The sequence below is a fragment of the Thunnus albacares genome, chromosome 5 (genome assembly GCF_914725855.1).
Source record: "Thunnus albacares chromosome 5, fThuAlb1.1, whole genome shotgun sequence".
Lineage (NCBI taxonomy): Eukaryota > Metazoa > Chordata > Actinopteri > Scombriformes > Scombridae > Thunnus > Thunnus albacares.
The window spans coordinates 29,054,356-29,069,977 of NC_058110.1; the positions used below are offsets into that span (position 1 = coordinate 29,054,356).

Sequence of the window (15,622 nt, forward strand, 5' to 3'; positions counted from 1 at the left end):
TGTATTGACATACAAATTAAAGTAAGCGGCACATGATATGCAATCCTATAACCCCATGATGTAATCATTTAATCTAATGGCAGTCCGTCCCATAATTATTGAGATATTTAATTCTGGACCGAAGAGGACAAACCAACAGACCGTCTCTAGAGCTGTGCTGCTAGCGAGGCTAAAAGGAGTTTGGTCAAATATCATGAACTATAAAAACTGTAAAAAGTGGTGAGAAGAGAAAATGTGTATTTGCATATTTGAAATGTTCAATGTGATGTGATTTCTTATTGTCACGTGACGATTAAAGAAACTTTCAAATCTCACCATCAGTACAGCAACTCATAATTCTGACCTCTTCCCAATTTTTTTTTTTTTTTTTTTAGAAGTTTCAAAATGCTTTCTTGGCAAGAAAATCTGCCCCCACTGTACTCTTATTTTATTTAATAAAATGGAGATCATATTTAAATCTCTGGCATTGTCACATTTTTTTAAGCTCACATAAGAGCCCGTGCTTCACTTTTTCCAGCCTCAACCCACATCATAAAGACCTCTCATGATATTCGTTACAGCCACGATTAATATTACATACGACATTTTTACATTTATAAATAAATTCACCTGCCAGATAATTCATTCATATAGGCCTTGTAGCCTGTGTTTTACAGCTTGCATCTCCTAGAATGTATTTGGTATTCAAAAGTAGGCTAGCTCACTCTGCTTGGCATATTTAATTATATCATTTTTACTAAAGCCAGAGCAGTTAAGCTTAGAGCTGTTACCTCGTGTAGATATGCGGCCTCAGCATTTACAGTCATAAGAGCACATGGACGGTCTGCATCAGTCATCCTGTAGATCTATCTATCCTTTTAATTATAGTCTTCACTAATATATGTAAAACTTTTTCCATGAAGTCATATTTTACTAGATAGGGTAACTTCATTATCCTTATAAAATTGTTTTAAATATCAACCTGGCACAAACACAGGTTGAAAGTATTTATTAAAGGTTCTATGTGTAACTTTCAGAAATTCCCTCTCATTAGTGACACCGGTGGCTGTTAAGTGAACTGCATTCAGCATCCTGTTGCTCCTGTCGCAAACAGCGGTGCAAGACTATTGGTTGGCTTTTAAATATAAATCTCTCCTTGGGCTGGTTCCTCCTTATCTATGTACATAAATGTGTAAAAACCAAAATCAATATGGCCTGCACTCTCAAGATATTTTATAGATGTTGGTCCCCAGATTTAGAACAGAATTAGGCAAAAAAAGCTTTTAAATAAGCTGCCCATTCTTCCTGTAATTATGTAAAGAACGACCTGAAATTGTCAGAGCTGATTATTACGGGGGAATTAAGTCCATTTTAAAGGATCGAGAAAATATTACTCTTGGTCAGTGTGATTGCTCCTAAAATTTAATTGAAATGATTTTAGAAAATTGTACCGGTTTATGCATCATAACTGGATTTCTGTCCTTGACTTTGTATTGCATATTAACTGGATATTGTGTTCACTCGTTTGTAGTGACAGTTGTATTTGTCTGTTTGTATTGTTTATTGTTGTAACAATGTTTATTCTGCTCTCTTGGCAAGGTCACTCTTGGAAAAGAGATTTTAATCTCAATGAGACTTTTATCTGGTTAAATAAGGGATTTATATAACATGAAAAGGTGGTTTTCTGCCAAAGTTTGGGTTATTTCACATGACAGATTTCTGTCTGTGCTGTTTCTCTTCTCATTGGTTTGAAGTGGGTAGTGGTGTCACATAATTTTAATAGTATTTCAATATTTTAATCAAATGTGATGACAGCTGTGGGGCTGTTTGCCCACACTTTCAATCACACCTGATCAAACGCCACCCACACAGTAATCATAAAGCAGATTAGCTGAATTTTAATGTGCTAAATTCTTAATAAATTATATCTGAAGATGTTTTATTTAACTGACTGTTGTTTATTTTGCCATTGTTATTTAATAATTCACAGCAAAACATACAAATTGAAACCAAGTTGTCTGAGGATTTAAGGCGTTAATCCTCATTTTCAGAGGATTCAAAAGTGTTCCTAATATTTTGGCTACCCAAATAACATACATGACAGTGGCAAATTATTAGGAATCACTCCAGTACACCACCGCCACCACCCACTATGACCTCAATAATAAACATAAAGTAGAATTATCACCTTTCTGACAAGTCAACAAAAACAGAACATTTATAAGGTTCATGAATGTAGAATTCATGGCAGAGCTGTTGTATTGGATTGTATTATATTGCACAGGTGCTCCTAATAAAGTGCTTGGTGAGAGCACATATTAATAATAAATAAATTTCCTGTTGATAATCTCAATGCCAATCCCCCCCGCTAACATTCAATCTTACACCATTAATTATTGGATCACACTTACTATTCCAAAATATTGAAACTCTTCCAGCTTTTTCACTGAGACCAACTCGGAAGTTTTTGGAGTAAAGAGGTCATTCAATCTCATTAGATCTTGATTTGTTTACTTTATGTTGAATACACACAAATGATGTCAAAATACCCAGAAACCTCTTCAGCAATAAGTGACCGACATTTGTATGTGGTTAGATGACACAATCCAGATTGTTTTTGTTGTTAGCCATTGAGCTCAATCCAATTAAAGCACTTATTACAATCAGGCTAGACTTAATTGCCCTGCAGTATTATGTATCTCTCCACATCCCTTTTTGATGGTATTCTCTTCTGAGCTGGTCGAGTGGCCTAATTGAAAGTATTCAATAGACAATTTATTGGCAGGATGACATTAGCTTACTGGCACACATCAAAGTTACATTTGCCAGTTGGATCCGAGAGAAGTGTTGAAACCAAAACTGAAGTGAAAACATAGCGCAACACATACTGAGGTGTTAATAGAAGAGATTCAGCGGCAGGATCAAGGTGAACAACACCCACAGACATCAGTGTCAGGTTTTATAATGGAATTCATAAACCACATGAATGAGGATTTATAATGGAATTCAGTAACACTGATGAATGCAATGCTATGGTTTGATGAACCTTTTTACTGCTCAGCCACAATGCAGATGCAGATTTTGTTTGTGCTTAAATTTGGACTGCTGTTGACCAATTAGATTTAATTGGATGAAAAACAGACAAGTCATAATTCATCCTTGTTATCTCCTTTCTATTTTCCCCCCATTTAAATTAAGCTGTGTGTATGTTTCACAGGACAGGGGGAGAACATGAATACTACAGCGATTATAGGAGTCAGAGAAATTCGTCATCCTAAAGAACGTCTATATAAACGCGTCTTTTGTGCTGTTATTTGTTGTTGTTGCACCATAAATTGAAGCTAATTGGGTGACAGTCGAGCTGAGTCGGTGCAACGCTAATATGACTGAAGGATCACTGGTTTAAATCTCTACTTGGAGGAAATTCCTGGCAGAGTGAATGTGAAGCATTCATCCTCCGTCAGTAAATGCCATTAGTGTAGCATTGTGCAATACGTAGAGCTTTGAATTGGTCTGCTGAAGCTGCCCACTGGTCGTCAGCTCAGCCTCTGTGGAATGACTGGACCACCAAGACTGTGATAATAACCGGGGATATGTGTGCTTAAAGATAACACACCCTCACTGGGGTATTAAAATATGACTCTAACACCTTATTAGCAGCACGACTAAAAGTCTCGCCATGCTAGCAGCTCTGTGAGGCTGTGCTTATGCTAACGTCAGAATGCTAATATCCATATAACGGAAAGGCTAACACGCTGATTTTTAGCAGGTATGTTGACACCTTTGTCAACATCTTAGTTTATCATGCTGGCATGTTAATTAATGCTAAACACAAGGTACAGCTAAGGTTGACAGGTACTTGATGATTAAAAAGTTTGGGGATCGCTAAGTAATTACAAGTCATCCTGAGGGGGACATGAGTGTCAGTTTCAAACGTCATGGCAATTCATCCAATAGTTGTTGAGACATTTCACTCGAAAGACTAAATATATCTGCCTCTTGGTGGTGCTAGAGGAGAAGTCAGGGGGTCACCACAGTCATTAGGATTCATCCTCTGGGCACCATGATTATCTGTGCCAAGGTTTTCTTAGCAATCCATCCAATAGTTGTCGATACATTTCACTAAAAAATTACAAGGACAACCTCACGGTGACACTAGAGCAGTGGTGGAAAGTAAATTTACTCAAAAACTGTATTTCAAGTTTACTTTACTACACGTTTGAGTTACTCGAGTATTTCCATTTGATGCTACTTTATACTTCCACTCCACTACATTTCAGAGGGAAATATTGTACTTTCTACTCCACTACATTTATTTGACAGCTTTAGTTACTTTTCAGATGAAGATTTGACACAATAGGTAATATAACAAGCATTTAAAAAAGATGAAACCAGTGGTTTCAAAAATTTTTGGCTTTTGATGTCTTACAAAAAGCAGTGTGTTGTCGGGGTCACATTTCAGATGTCTATGAATTTTTAACAGCTCCACCAAATAGTGATTTTTTCCCTCTAAACTTCTCACATGCTTTCATTTCAATAAATGTTCAAATGATCCAATATTTCACCAAAAATCAAAGTTTAGAGAAAAAGTCCAAAAACTGAAAACAGATTTGTGTATCAGAACTTTGTTTTTCTTCTTTCCTCTCCCATTAATCATCTCATGACCCCTCAGATTTATCTGGTGACCCTTTGGAGGGGCCCGATCCCTAGGTTGGGAACCACTGGACTAAACTAGCAAACTGTATATAAAGTAGTTGAAAATAGTTCCACCTCCAGCAGCTACAACAGTAACATGCTGCTCTAACACTGATGCTTCACTATTAATAATCTAATGATGTCATATATAATAATATATCAGTCAGTGGGTAATACTGCTAATACTTATGTACTTTTAGTTAAGTATGATTTTTCATGCAGGGCTTTTACTTCTAATGGATTATTTTTACATTGCTGTATTGGTACTGTTACTTAAGGATCTGAATACTTTAAGGGATCACTAAAATCATTAGGCTTGATACTCTGTGCGCCATGAATATCTGTATAAAATGTGATGACAGTCCATCCAATAGAGTTTTTGAGATATTTCATCTTGGACTAAAGCAGTTAACACTGTCGTCCGATGCAAGTTCTATAAAACTCATACGATCGCTTATTAGAGGCAAATATTTGGTAAGATATAAGTTGTCCATCATTTCTTAAGAACAGGTTATTGTTTACTTCAAACTGTCTCCAAACAGTTTGGATGTGTCAGTTTCTTCAAGGTCTTTGCAATCTAACTGACATCCCTTCACTTCTTGTGGACAGAGTCTTTGGTAATAATATTCATTGAAATATTTTCATATGGTAAGTATTTGGTCCATTGTTCCATGGTAGATATGGAAATGCATTTCTGAAGTAATATTCTCTGCATATTAGAGGCTACTGATTAAAGTAGATAAGTGATGGAAACTCATAAGCTAAGACTCCAACACATTTTAGGGATTCTACAGCGAGACTCGATGATACATGAGTGAAAGTTTTCATTTCCAATTCAGTAATTCATAAATGAAAGATAAACAAATCTTTAAATAAACCACTGGATGTTGGCTCTGGGACACCAATTTGTTTTCAAAGCACTTATAAATCCTGATTGCTGCACTGATGCCACACACACACACACACATTATCTCTCCCTCTCCCTCTCTCTCTCTCTCTCTCTCTCTCTCTCTCTCAAACATACACAGATGCACACATGAGCTCACAGAAGGATCAATCCACACAAAGACTTGTCTTCATCATTCAGATGATTCATACACTGCCGCAGTGTAATTGTGCCTTTATTGTCTTGGCTGATCAAGTTGACAGACAGTAATGAAATGAATGACAGAAGATATCAGCATAGTGCTCAGCCTCCACACACACACACAAAGCAATCCAGAGTCCCTGTCCAGAGGAAGTGAGCGGATGGAATTCATTATCAACAAATTAATTAGTCTTAAAAGTCTCACACAAAGCTTATCAGGGCCTTTTTTTTTTCCAGCGGCGGTTTGAGGTACGTGCTCTTTCGCTGCTGCCTAAATTATCTGCGACATTTGTTCACACAGGTGCGTCGCTGCGATGTGTGTATCTCTCTCTCTCAGCCCCTGACACATGGTCTCTTCACCGCAGTCAGTCTTGCTTTTTAGGCTCCTTTTCTTAATCCCCATGATATGGCTTACTTGACATTCTCTCATAATGTATTGCACTACAGCTGTCAAGTCTAAGGACCCTCATATTCTGCACCGTCGCTCAGAAACTCAGCCGGGTTTTCAGATCAAGTTGATTGGGGCATTCGGGCGGCCCAGCGGTCTAAGACACATAACATATTACTCTCTGCTCAAATCTGACCGGGCAGTCTTTGTTGCATGTCATCTATCTCTCTTTCCTCACGTTTCCTGTCACTTTTTTTTACTGCTCAATGAAGAAAAAAAAAACAAAAGAATTCTAGTGTTGGGGGGGAAAAACACTAGACCTGCATGCTGACGGCAGAAGCACAATACGCTGCCGGCAGGGCTTTTCATTTTGCACATATCAGTGTTAATGGCCATGACATGAACTGCACAGTGTTTGACAGGCGGCATGCTGCATTGTGCTTTTGAGAAGTGATGAGATTGCTGCTCACTTGTAATGAATAAAAGCCGGCTGAGACAGAACAGCTCTAAGTGATGAGGAATGGCTGTAGCTGCTATGGATTTTTCAAACCGTCTGCCGTTGACTCTCTTGACATTTGGGCTAACATGCGGAGACAGTGAGCAAACAACAAATTTTCACTGTAGCACCGGCGTAGGAAATGATAAGTGTGCACAAACTGTTTGATGAAGAGCGGGAGACACCGGCGACTGGCGAAATCTGTACTGACGACTAGGTTATTGAGAAAATAGAGGGGAAAGTGATTAGATAGTATTTGTGGCATTTCACACTTTGAATCAATCAAACCTAAACCACATGAGCGTACATGACTTTCACCTTTATTTTACGAAGCATCCTTCAGTTCTTATTCTGCATATTTTTTTTTTTTGATTTCCTCTATATCTCATTCATCATTTTTTTCTTCAGGAGCGATGATGTGACCATGTTTGGCGTATCTCTCCAATATTTACAACGTGCAGCCATGTCCAATAAACTCAAAGAGCTCACCCTTATAACAGAGAGAGCTCTTTGAGTTCACTGTCAAATTATTGGGGAGACAGAGACACCCTCTGGCCTGTTTCTGCCGTTACTGCAGTCAGCCTGAGCTGCACAAACATCAGTGTGTATCACATATACAGATTATACTTTTCTGACACAAATTGAGATTAATTTCCTTAAAATTAACATAACATTAACATATTTTGGTATCCAAATAAGAGCAATGAATATTTTAGTGTCCCACTACAGACATTAATGAACTAAAAACAACAAAACAAATAATTTAGACTAATTATTGACATTCCTACTGGTGCAACTGTAGTAGAACTGCAGAGATTAGTCGACTAATCAATTAGTTGATAGGCAGAAAATTAATTGGCAACCATATTGATAATTAAGTGATCGTTTTAGACATTTTTAAATCAAAAAATGCCAAATATTTGCTGGTTTCAGCTTCTAATATGTGATGATTTTGCTTTTCTTTGTCATACATGATAATAAAGTGATTATCTTTAGGTTTGGGATGGTTGCTCGAACAAAATAAAGATATAATTTTCATTCATTTTTGACTCAGAGAAGTTTTAATTAAAATTATTATTATTTAAATGATAATTTTCTGACATTTTATGGACAAAATGATTAATCAGTAATGAAAATAATCATTGGTTGCAGCCCTAAACTGTAGGCAAACATAAATTTTTGTTTTTTGCATTCATACTGGCTGCTTCAGCAGAAATTATACCAATTTAAAAGCTGTCAAAGTGCTGTGAATGTTAACTCCGACTGCACAGTTGATAAATATCAACATCTGTGTCATTAGAGAGGAAGCAGGGGAGCGAGAGGACAGATAGAAATGAACAGATAAAGAGAGAGAGAGAGAGAGAGGACAGAGAATAAACAAGGCCATCAGGGAAATAAGTCCAGTCATTTCCATGTGTTTTCCTCTGAGCCGGGGTTTAACAAGCCTCGCATAAAGACAAGCCTGTGTGGGTGGAGTTCCTCTTAATCATAGCTATGAATGTTCAGCAGGAAAGCTACCGGGAGGAGAAACTTGTTAATTGAGATCTTGATCCTCCAGAGGTGTCTGCTATAACTTCAAGCTCTCCATTTCTTTTTCAGATTATTTTATTAGCTCAAGCAGGCCACACTTGAGGGCACAATTTAATGAGGTTTGTGCATTGTTGATGTTTGTGGGAGCCACCAACCGTTCAGCATATATAGAGAATTATCTGGAAAAATGGAGCAAAGACATTCAGAACAACAAAATCTACATTTAAACAAAAGATTTCACCTGAATTCTTTCAACATGTCGTTTTCTTACTTGTGTAAATAAAGACTCATTAACTAACATTTATGCGGCGTATGTACCGACATTGTCGAGAATCACACCTGATCATTTTGGCATGTTATGTGTACACAGCTTTACAAGTTTACCATGAAAGGTGTCTTTAATCTACCAACTGCTCCATTCATCTGTTCATCAAAGACGTGAATAATCAGTCACAATAAGAATTGTTTGGAAAAACCTTCAGGAAACGCTCTGCTGATTGGTATTAAAATACTTCAGTTTTGGGGCCAAACAGCAGTTTCTTGTAATCTTTGCATTTGTTTTAGCCTGTTAGTAAATCAAAATGCAATAATTTATGGTGTCTTCCAAGTGTAGTTTGATATTTCTTTTACTTTTCTTAATTATGATAACTTTTAATTATGTCTCTAAATTCAAGTCAGTTCTATGGGATTCACGGCTGCAGCTTAATACTGTACGTGTACGTCGTTTTAAATCATATCTAATCAAACATTACGGTCACAGATTAAACAGATATGTCATCCAAAAAAGAATTTGCTTGCAGCTCAGTTTGTCAATTCATTTCTGACTAAATCCTCATTGGCACAAAACATGTAAGTCTTTTATTTCTCTGTATTTTATCAAAAAAAAAATAAACGTAGATCAGTAACAGAAGGTACTAATTTCATCAACTTTGTGGCTTCACGGCTTGATTTGAAGTTGTAAACACCACAAACTTCTGAAAAAAAAGGTCAAACAGGTTGAATTCTTTTGAGGGCTTTCACTTCAATTGTTGATTCAGAGCAGAACGCATTGATGTCTGAAAGAGAGTATTTTGTTAATTTTGTCCTACCTTCAGTCAAACACAGCATTGTGCAGAATGTTAAATATGCTTCAAGTTAAAACGCTACACAGCAGCTTTTGTTCCTCTTTTTTTTTTACTTCAGTTTGATCAACAGAGTAAAAAAAACATGAGCATTAAATAAGGGACCAATTAAAATACGTTAGAAATGATGTGCATTTTATTTGATCTCCAGATCTTTACCGTCGTTATTCATGTGAATTTTGTTTTTTGCCAGAACTAAACTGAAGAAACATACAACATCTGTGTAAACAAAGATAAGCCAGAAGCTACGAATCTAAGCCGAGTTCTACTGGATGTTTTGTTTGGCAAACGTCGTGCTGATCGGATACGAGAGCTGCATGAAAAAAAAAAGAAAGAAAGAAAAGTCCATGCTGGGGCAGCTGTCAATGTCCATTTCACTGCTCAGCTTTCATCTGCCTCCAGGTTAATGTTGTTACCAAACTTGGCATAGAGTTGGACCTTCAGATCACCCAACACTTGCTGTATCGCTGACACTCGCTCCTCAAGGCCTTTGACTTCCTGCTCCAGTTTTTCCTGATTACAAAACATGAAAACTCCAATTACATGACAGCCGGTAAAATGTGGCAAACAGCAATGGGTTTAAAGGATATGGCTGCTGATTTTCTATATTTTTTTTTGCCAAGCCAAACCAATAATGAACTGATTATACTTGCATGTATTGTGTGTGTATATCCAAAGCCTGATATATCTTATTCTTCTGTACCGTAGAACTCTAATGTCCAAAAACTATTAAAAACACGTCAATGAGCTAACAAACCATACAATGACTATAATGTCACAATACTTCTAAACAGGATCAATTCATTGTTGGTTTGGCTCCTAACATGAGATTTGTTGACAATAAGAAAAACATCGAAAATCACCAGCCTTATCCTTCAAGACATTTCCATAAACCAGTTTCAATAAATTACACGAATGAGCTGCGTCAACAAAAAAAAAAAAAAAAACACACAGAAGGCAGGAGGAGAGAAAAAAAATGATGTAGAAAATGTGCGCTAAATTATCATCAGCAGATATAATGAGTTGACAAGCGAGCTGTTACACATTTGTCATTCAGTATGTGCAGCGCGCCGCTCTACATCAATCAGTACAGGCTTGTGCAGCGTGCTTTGTTGTGTGCTGATGAAGCAGCAAACAACACAAGGACGAACAGGGACTCTTGGTCAATGCTTGTCCTCTGTCTGGTTTAGCAACTACGGAGCGCTGAAACTGCCCGGCTCCTCTCCCGAAGGTGCATTGAGGAAGATCTGTAGCGCCCCTTTGTGGAGACTGCCATCTGGCTAAACAAGGCCTACTGACACCGAGGCCTGGGCCAGCTTATGAGAGTGCTGTTGATGCCTGCTCACAAGGCTTTGGACTGTTTCTAACTGTTTTGGACAAACTATCAGTCTCGTATACTAAAGCATGTTTATGGGCGCTTATTCCGCCTTCGTCGATAAATATGGTCTGACAAGAGCTGCGAAGATCAGCTGTGCACTCCACAAATCTAGCTTTTATGGAAGAGTGGTGAGAAGAAAGCTGTTGCTGATAGAAAGCCATAAGAAATCCTGTTTGTGGTTTGCCACAAGTCATGTGGGAGGAAGGTACTCTGGTCAGATGAGACCAATTTGAACTTTTTGAGTCCTGGTGCAAAATGCTATGTGTGGCGGAAACCCAACACTGCACATCACCGTCCCCTCAGAGAAACAAGTTGGTGGCGGCATCATCCTGTGGGGATGCTTTTCATCAGCGGATACTGGGAAACTAGTCAGGATTGAGGGCATGATGGATGGAGCCAAATACAGGGCAATTCTTGAAGAAAACCTGTTTTAGTCTCCGAGAGACTTGAGCCTGGGGCGTAGATTCACCTTCCGGCGGGACAATTATACAAAGCATACTGGCAGAGCTACACTGGAATGGTTTAAGGCAAAGAATGTTAATGTCTCAGAGTGGCCCAGTCAAAGCCCAGACCTCAATCCAATTGAGAGTCTGTGGCGAGACTTGAAACTTGCTGTTCACAGACAGTCTCTGTCCAATCCCACTGAGTTTGATCTATTTTGCCAAGAGGAATGGGCAAAAATTGCAGTCTCTAGATGTGCAGTGAAACCTCCAAAGCACTATGCATGTAGTGTTAATCAAATGATAAAAAGCCCAATAAAGTCAATCTGAATTCCAGGACTTAACACTGCAAAATGTGGAGGTGGGGGGTGGGGGGTGAATACTTACACAAGGGACTGTAAATGAATGAGAACTAACAAATAATGCAACTGTGATTTTTTTTTAAATAAACAAACTGTGGCAGGATTTCCTGCAGGGTGATAATACCAAATACCAGTTTACACATCGCATCACAAATACACATATTGTCAGATTTACAGATTAGTCTTTGTGCATTTGTGATTTACAGCAGTTAATCAGTAAATCTAAACAAAACGTGCACTGAGCAATGTCTGTCCTGGCATTTTAAAGGAGCAATACACGACATTCAGCCCCGCTAGATGTCAAAACAAACAGCTATTTGCTATGTTAAGATATAGTGGACTAATGCCGTCCTGAGCAGAGAATGAAGTCACACTCCCTCTGTGTGTGTTGTTATCTGAGCTTCTCTGTTCTTTGTTTTGATAGCCGGTCCAGCCACGTGTGCATATTAGTGCCTTCCTGCGTCCATTTTCAACATGGCGGCTGGGTCACAAAGTTTCTCATATTACAGCTAAACAGTAGATTAAAATATGTTTCTGAAAACATTTGAATGAGAAAGAGGCAATGCAGTAACAGAATCTTGATCCATATTTGATCAGCGCTGCCTGGTTTCATGAGCTATATTTATCCCCAACTTTATCGAGTAAACGCACATTTGATTTGGTCTGAGATGATGGTGCTCTAGTGTGACATCTAGTGGGGCTGAATGTCGTGTAATGCACCTTTAAATGAAACATTACCGACATCATCTTTGAGTGATGGTGCAGGAGTCTTACTACCACATTCATCAAGATCAAATATTTTATATCTAACAAAGAAATGAACCTTTACATCCGACTTTATTCTATTACTGAGGCAGCTCTCTCTCCACAAAAGCAAGAGTAGGAGAGCACAGCAAAAATAAATTCCAGTATGGTGAGCAAACAGACGCATGAAGCACATGGAGCTCTTTATTTTCACAACCTTTTTTGGCTGCAGCGACCTTCAGATCACACTGAACAAACTCAGCATCAAGGCAATCTAGTACCTTCACTTCAAAAAAAGCACATGACAGGGACAAATTCTTTCATTTCATAAAAAAAAAAACGAAATTACACAAGTGCTTACTTGTGAATAATAATGAACTGAGCTTCAGTCACATTGAGAAGTGACTCTAGATAGTTTTGTTGTTTTGAACCTAGACCTTTTTATAATGTTTCTAATCAGCAGCTACCCCCTTGATCTCAAACACAGTCTAATGGGTCAATTATAGAGGCTTTCATAAAAGTTAGTAAATCCCGTTTTTGAAAACAGGAAGCTCACAAGATAGACAGACTCTGTTTTAATAAAGGGGACAAACATATCTCTATGTTCTACTGATAAAAGAGGGTCGCTCAGTTTAACTTAGTAAAAAGCATTTTTTTGTGGCTCTTTTTTCCCCCCAGTCAAACATACTGTAAAGATGTGACGATTTTTGTGATCTTGTGTTTTCAAAAATAGGATTTATTATGAAAGCTGATTAACATACTGGATTGTGTTTAAGGCCAAGGAGACGTGAGAGTGTTTCTTAAGACTGCTACAATCAGGGAAGCTGTGTTATTCACAGAAATAAATGATGGAAAACAAGATTTGAATACAGTTTGTGTTGGTAAAACAGTTATTACAGTTAATATTTAATGTTTGTGTAGTGTTTAGTTGTAATTTGGGTGGTTTAGTATCGACAAACTGTGTTATATTTTGGGCAACAATCAAATAATTGGTTAATCTTTTTTTTAAAAAAACAAATACGCTAAAATTTTGATGTAATTAACCTCTCAAATGTGAAGATTTAATGGTTTTCTTTGTCATACATGATAGTAAACTTACTATATTTTGGTTTTGGACTGTTGTTCAGACAAAATAAGATATTTAAAGAGACAACTTATGACCCTAGGCAATTACATTTTCACTATTTTCTGATGTTTTAATGGAGAAAATAAACGACAGATCGATAATAAAACAATCAGCAGTTGCAGCCCTTTACTTTTTACCAGTTCACTTCATTTTCTTGAGGCTAATCGCTTATCAGATGAGTTTCATTATGTATCATTCTATGTTAAATTCTCCCTCACAGCCCTTCAACCTGAGCATTTTGAGTTAATGAGGGTCTTTTCACTGATGATCAAGTCTGACGAGTATGAAAAAGGGATTAAGACACCTACCTTTGCAGCCTCCAGCATCTCCTGTGTTTCTTCCTGGGTGTGACTGATAAAGACGTCACCGATTTGATAAGGGATCAATAGAGAGTCGTCGTCGAACATCATCAGGTCATCACTGGCATCCTGTAAGTTCTGCAGTGATTTCTGCATGGAGACATTAGCAAAATAATTGCAGAGTTTCAATGAGGGCTGTTGACTGTTAGTAAATTAGCTGCTGCACTGCCCTCAAACCACACTTAACTCATCTGAACGATAAGAACCAGTAAGTGTTGATTAAACGCTGTAGTTTGTGGTGCTGTTGTTGAATTGTTTTGTGTTAAACTTTGGTGTTTGTAATATGTTGTACATCCACTTTATAACATCAAGGGCAGCCTCAACTCTCAGTTTAATGCGATGAAATTCAACAGCACCTCAAAACACAGCCTCCAAGATAACAAAAAAGGTTAATCAACATAAACTGAACATTATAATTGTCCTAAAAGTAAGGAGTTATTGCAGGTTGTTGTATTAGACTGCATTCATTTTAGTTATGTGTATCTACTAAACACAAATACATCTATTATCAGTTAAGAGTCCCGGGACTGTATAGGGAGTATAATGTTATTAGAGCTATAATGATGACTTCATCAACAGAAAATTAATCACCATCACTATTAACTACTACTAATCACTATTCTGATAAATTGATTCATTGTTTTTCATTCAGTTATGTGCTGATTAAACTTTATGGTCATTTCAGAGGCTGTAGTCTGTGGTGCTGTTGTAGTTGTTTTGTGTTCAACTTTCTCGATTAATTGATTAGTTCATGTCTGACCCCTCTCACCCCTGCAAGCCCCTCTTCCAAAAACTCCCAGAGAGACCCCAGAACCAAGACCATGTCTTTGTCTGTCCTGCACTGTGTAGGTGTATATAGATTTTATTTTTTAATTGTTAACTGTGCATATATATCCTGTTAATACACACACATAGTTTATTTACACTCGAATTTATATGTATATCTACATAGATATTCATACTTCTATTTATATTCTGCTTTTTTGCACATCATGTCAATATGCAAGCATGTAGTCCACTCCCACTACTCATCTTTGAATCTTTGTAAATTACTGTCCTTCTCTTTCTAACACTGTTTATTGTTTAATGTTCCATGTTTATTGTTTTTTTCTGTTGACATCTGGACCACATTAAATTCCTTATACTTGCTACTCAGCTAAAAAAAAAATCTGATTCAGACTTGTGTAAACTGAACACACACTGAATGATTATTGAGTGACTGTATTCCCAACAAACTGGAGTCTTACTTTCTTTGCTTCTATTTCATTTTTGAGCTCCGTCATCCGACTCGTGTTCCTCGCGAATTTGTTGATCTTCTGCTGGTCTTCAAAAGTGACATTTACATCTTCAACAGCCTGCAAACGAGAGACAAGTTGATGAATGTATAACGGTTAACGGTCGCGACTGACAGTGAAGCCAAGAATAGCAAACCATAAATATGAATGGTCAAACTAGCTAACGTTAGCTTGCAAGCTATAGACGGCAGTTTGGTATCCTGTCACCATTATTAACTATCACAGCCGTCGTTTAATTAACATCATCATCATCATTATTATCATCATAATTATCGTCAGGCATTTGAACTTTCAGATATCTGCTAATCACTGGGTAAACTGCAGGCTAGCAGGGGCGTTAGCCGTTAGACATGAGCTAGCTAACACGAGGGTGTCACTAACACTTTAAATATCATCGGCACCGCTACTTGTGGCCGTTTTTCCACACAGACATGTACACATTTAATTTGCTTTCACAGACTAAACAGCAGCAGAGTGCCTCGAATACGAAGATATATATTTTAATTTTAACTTACTACAGGTCCCTTCATAGTTGCTGCCATCTTGGCTTCCTCGACTGCACAAAGACGGCAGGACTTCACCAAACGGGCCCGCTGCAGCGCCACCTGGCGGGGTAGAAAAC

At 37.7% G+C, this 15,622-nt stretch overlaps 1 protein-coding gene across 2 annotated transcripts; it reads right to left on the reverse strand.

The window, feature by feature from the left end:
• Window positions 1–9,410: 9,410 nt before the first annotated feature.
• On the reverse strand, window positions 9,411–15,622 carry pfdn4 (prefoldin subunit 4). 2 transcript variants are annotated; one of them, XM_044352095.1, is made up of 5 exons: window positions 15,516–15,622; window positions 14,953–15,060; window positions 14,434–14,436; window positions 13,655–13,795; window positions 9,411–9,809 (listed from the first exon to the last, which is right to left on the reverse strand). In XM_044352095.1, the coding sequence occupies exons 1-5, from the start codon at window positions 15,540–15,542 to the stop codon at window positions 9,678–9,680; spliced, it is 411 nt and encodes a 136-aa protein (XP_044208030.1). In that variant the 5' UTR covers window positions 15,543–15,622; the 3' UTR covers window positions 9,411–9,677. The 2 variants fall into 2 exon arrangements, with proteins under 2 accessions (XP_044208030.1, XP_044208031.1); XM_044352096.1 differs by lacking the exon at window positions 14,434–14,436.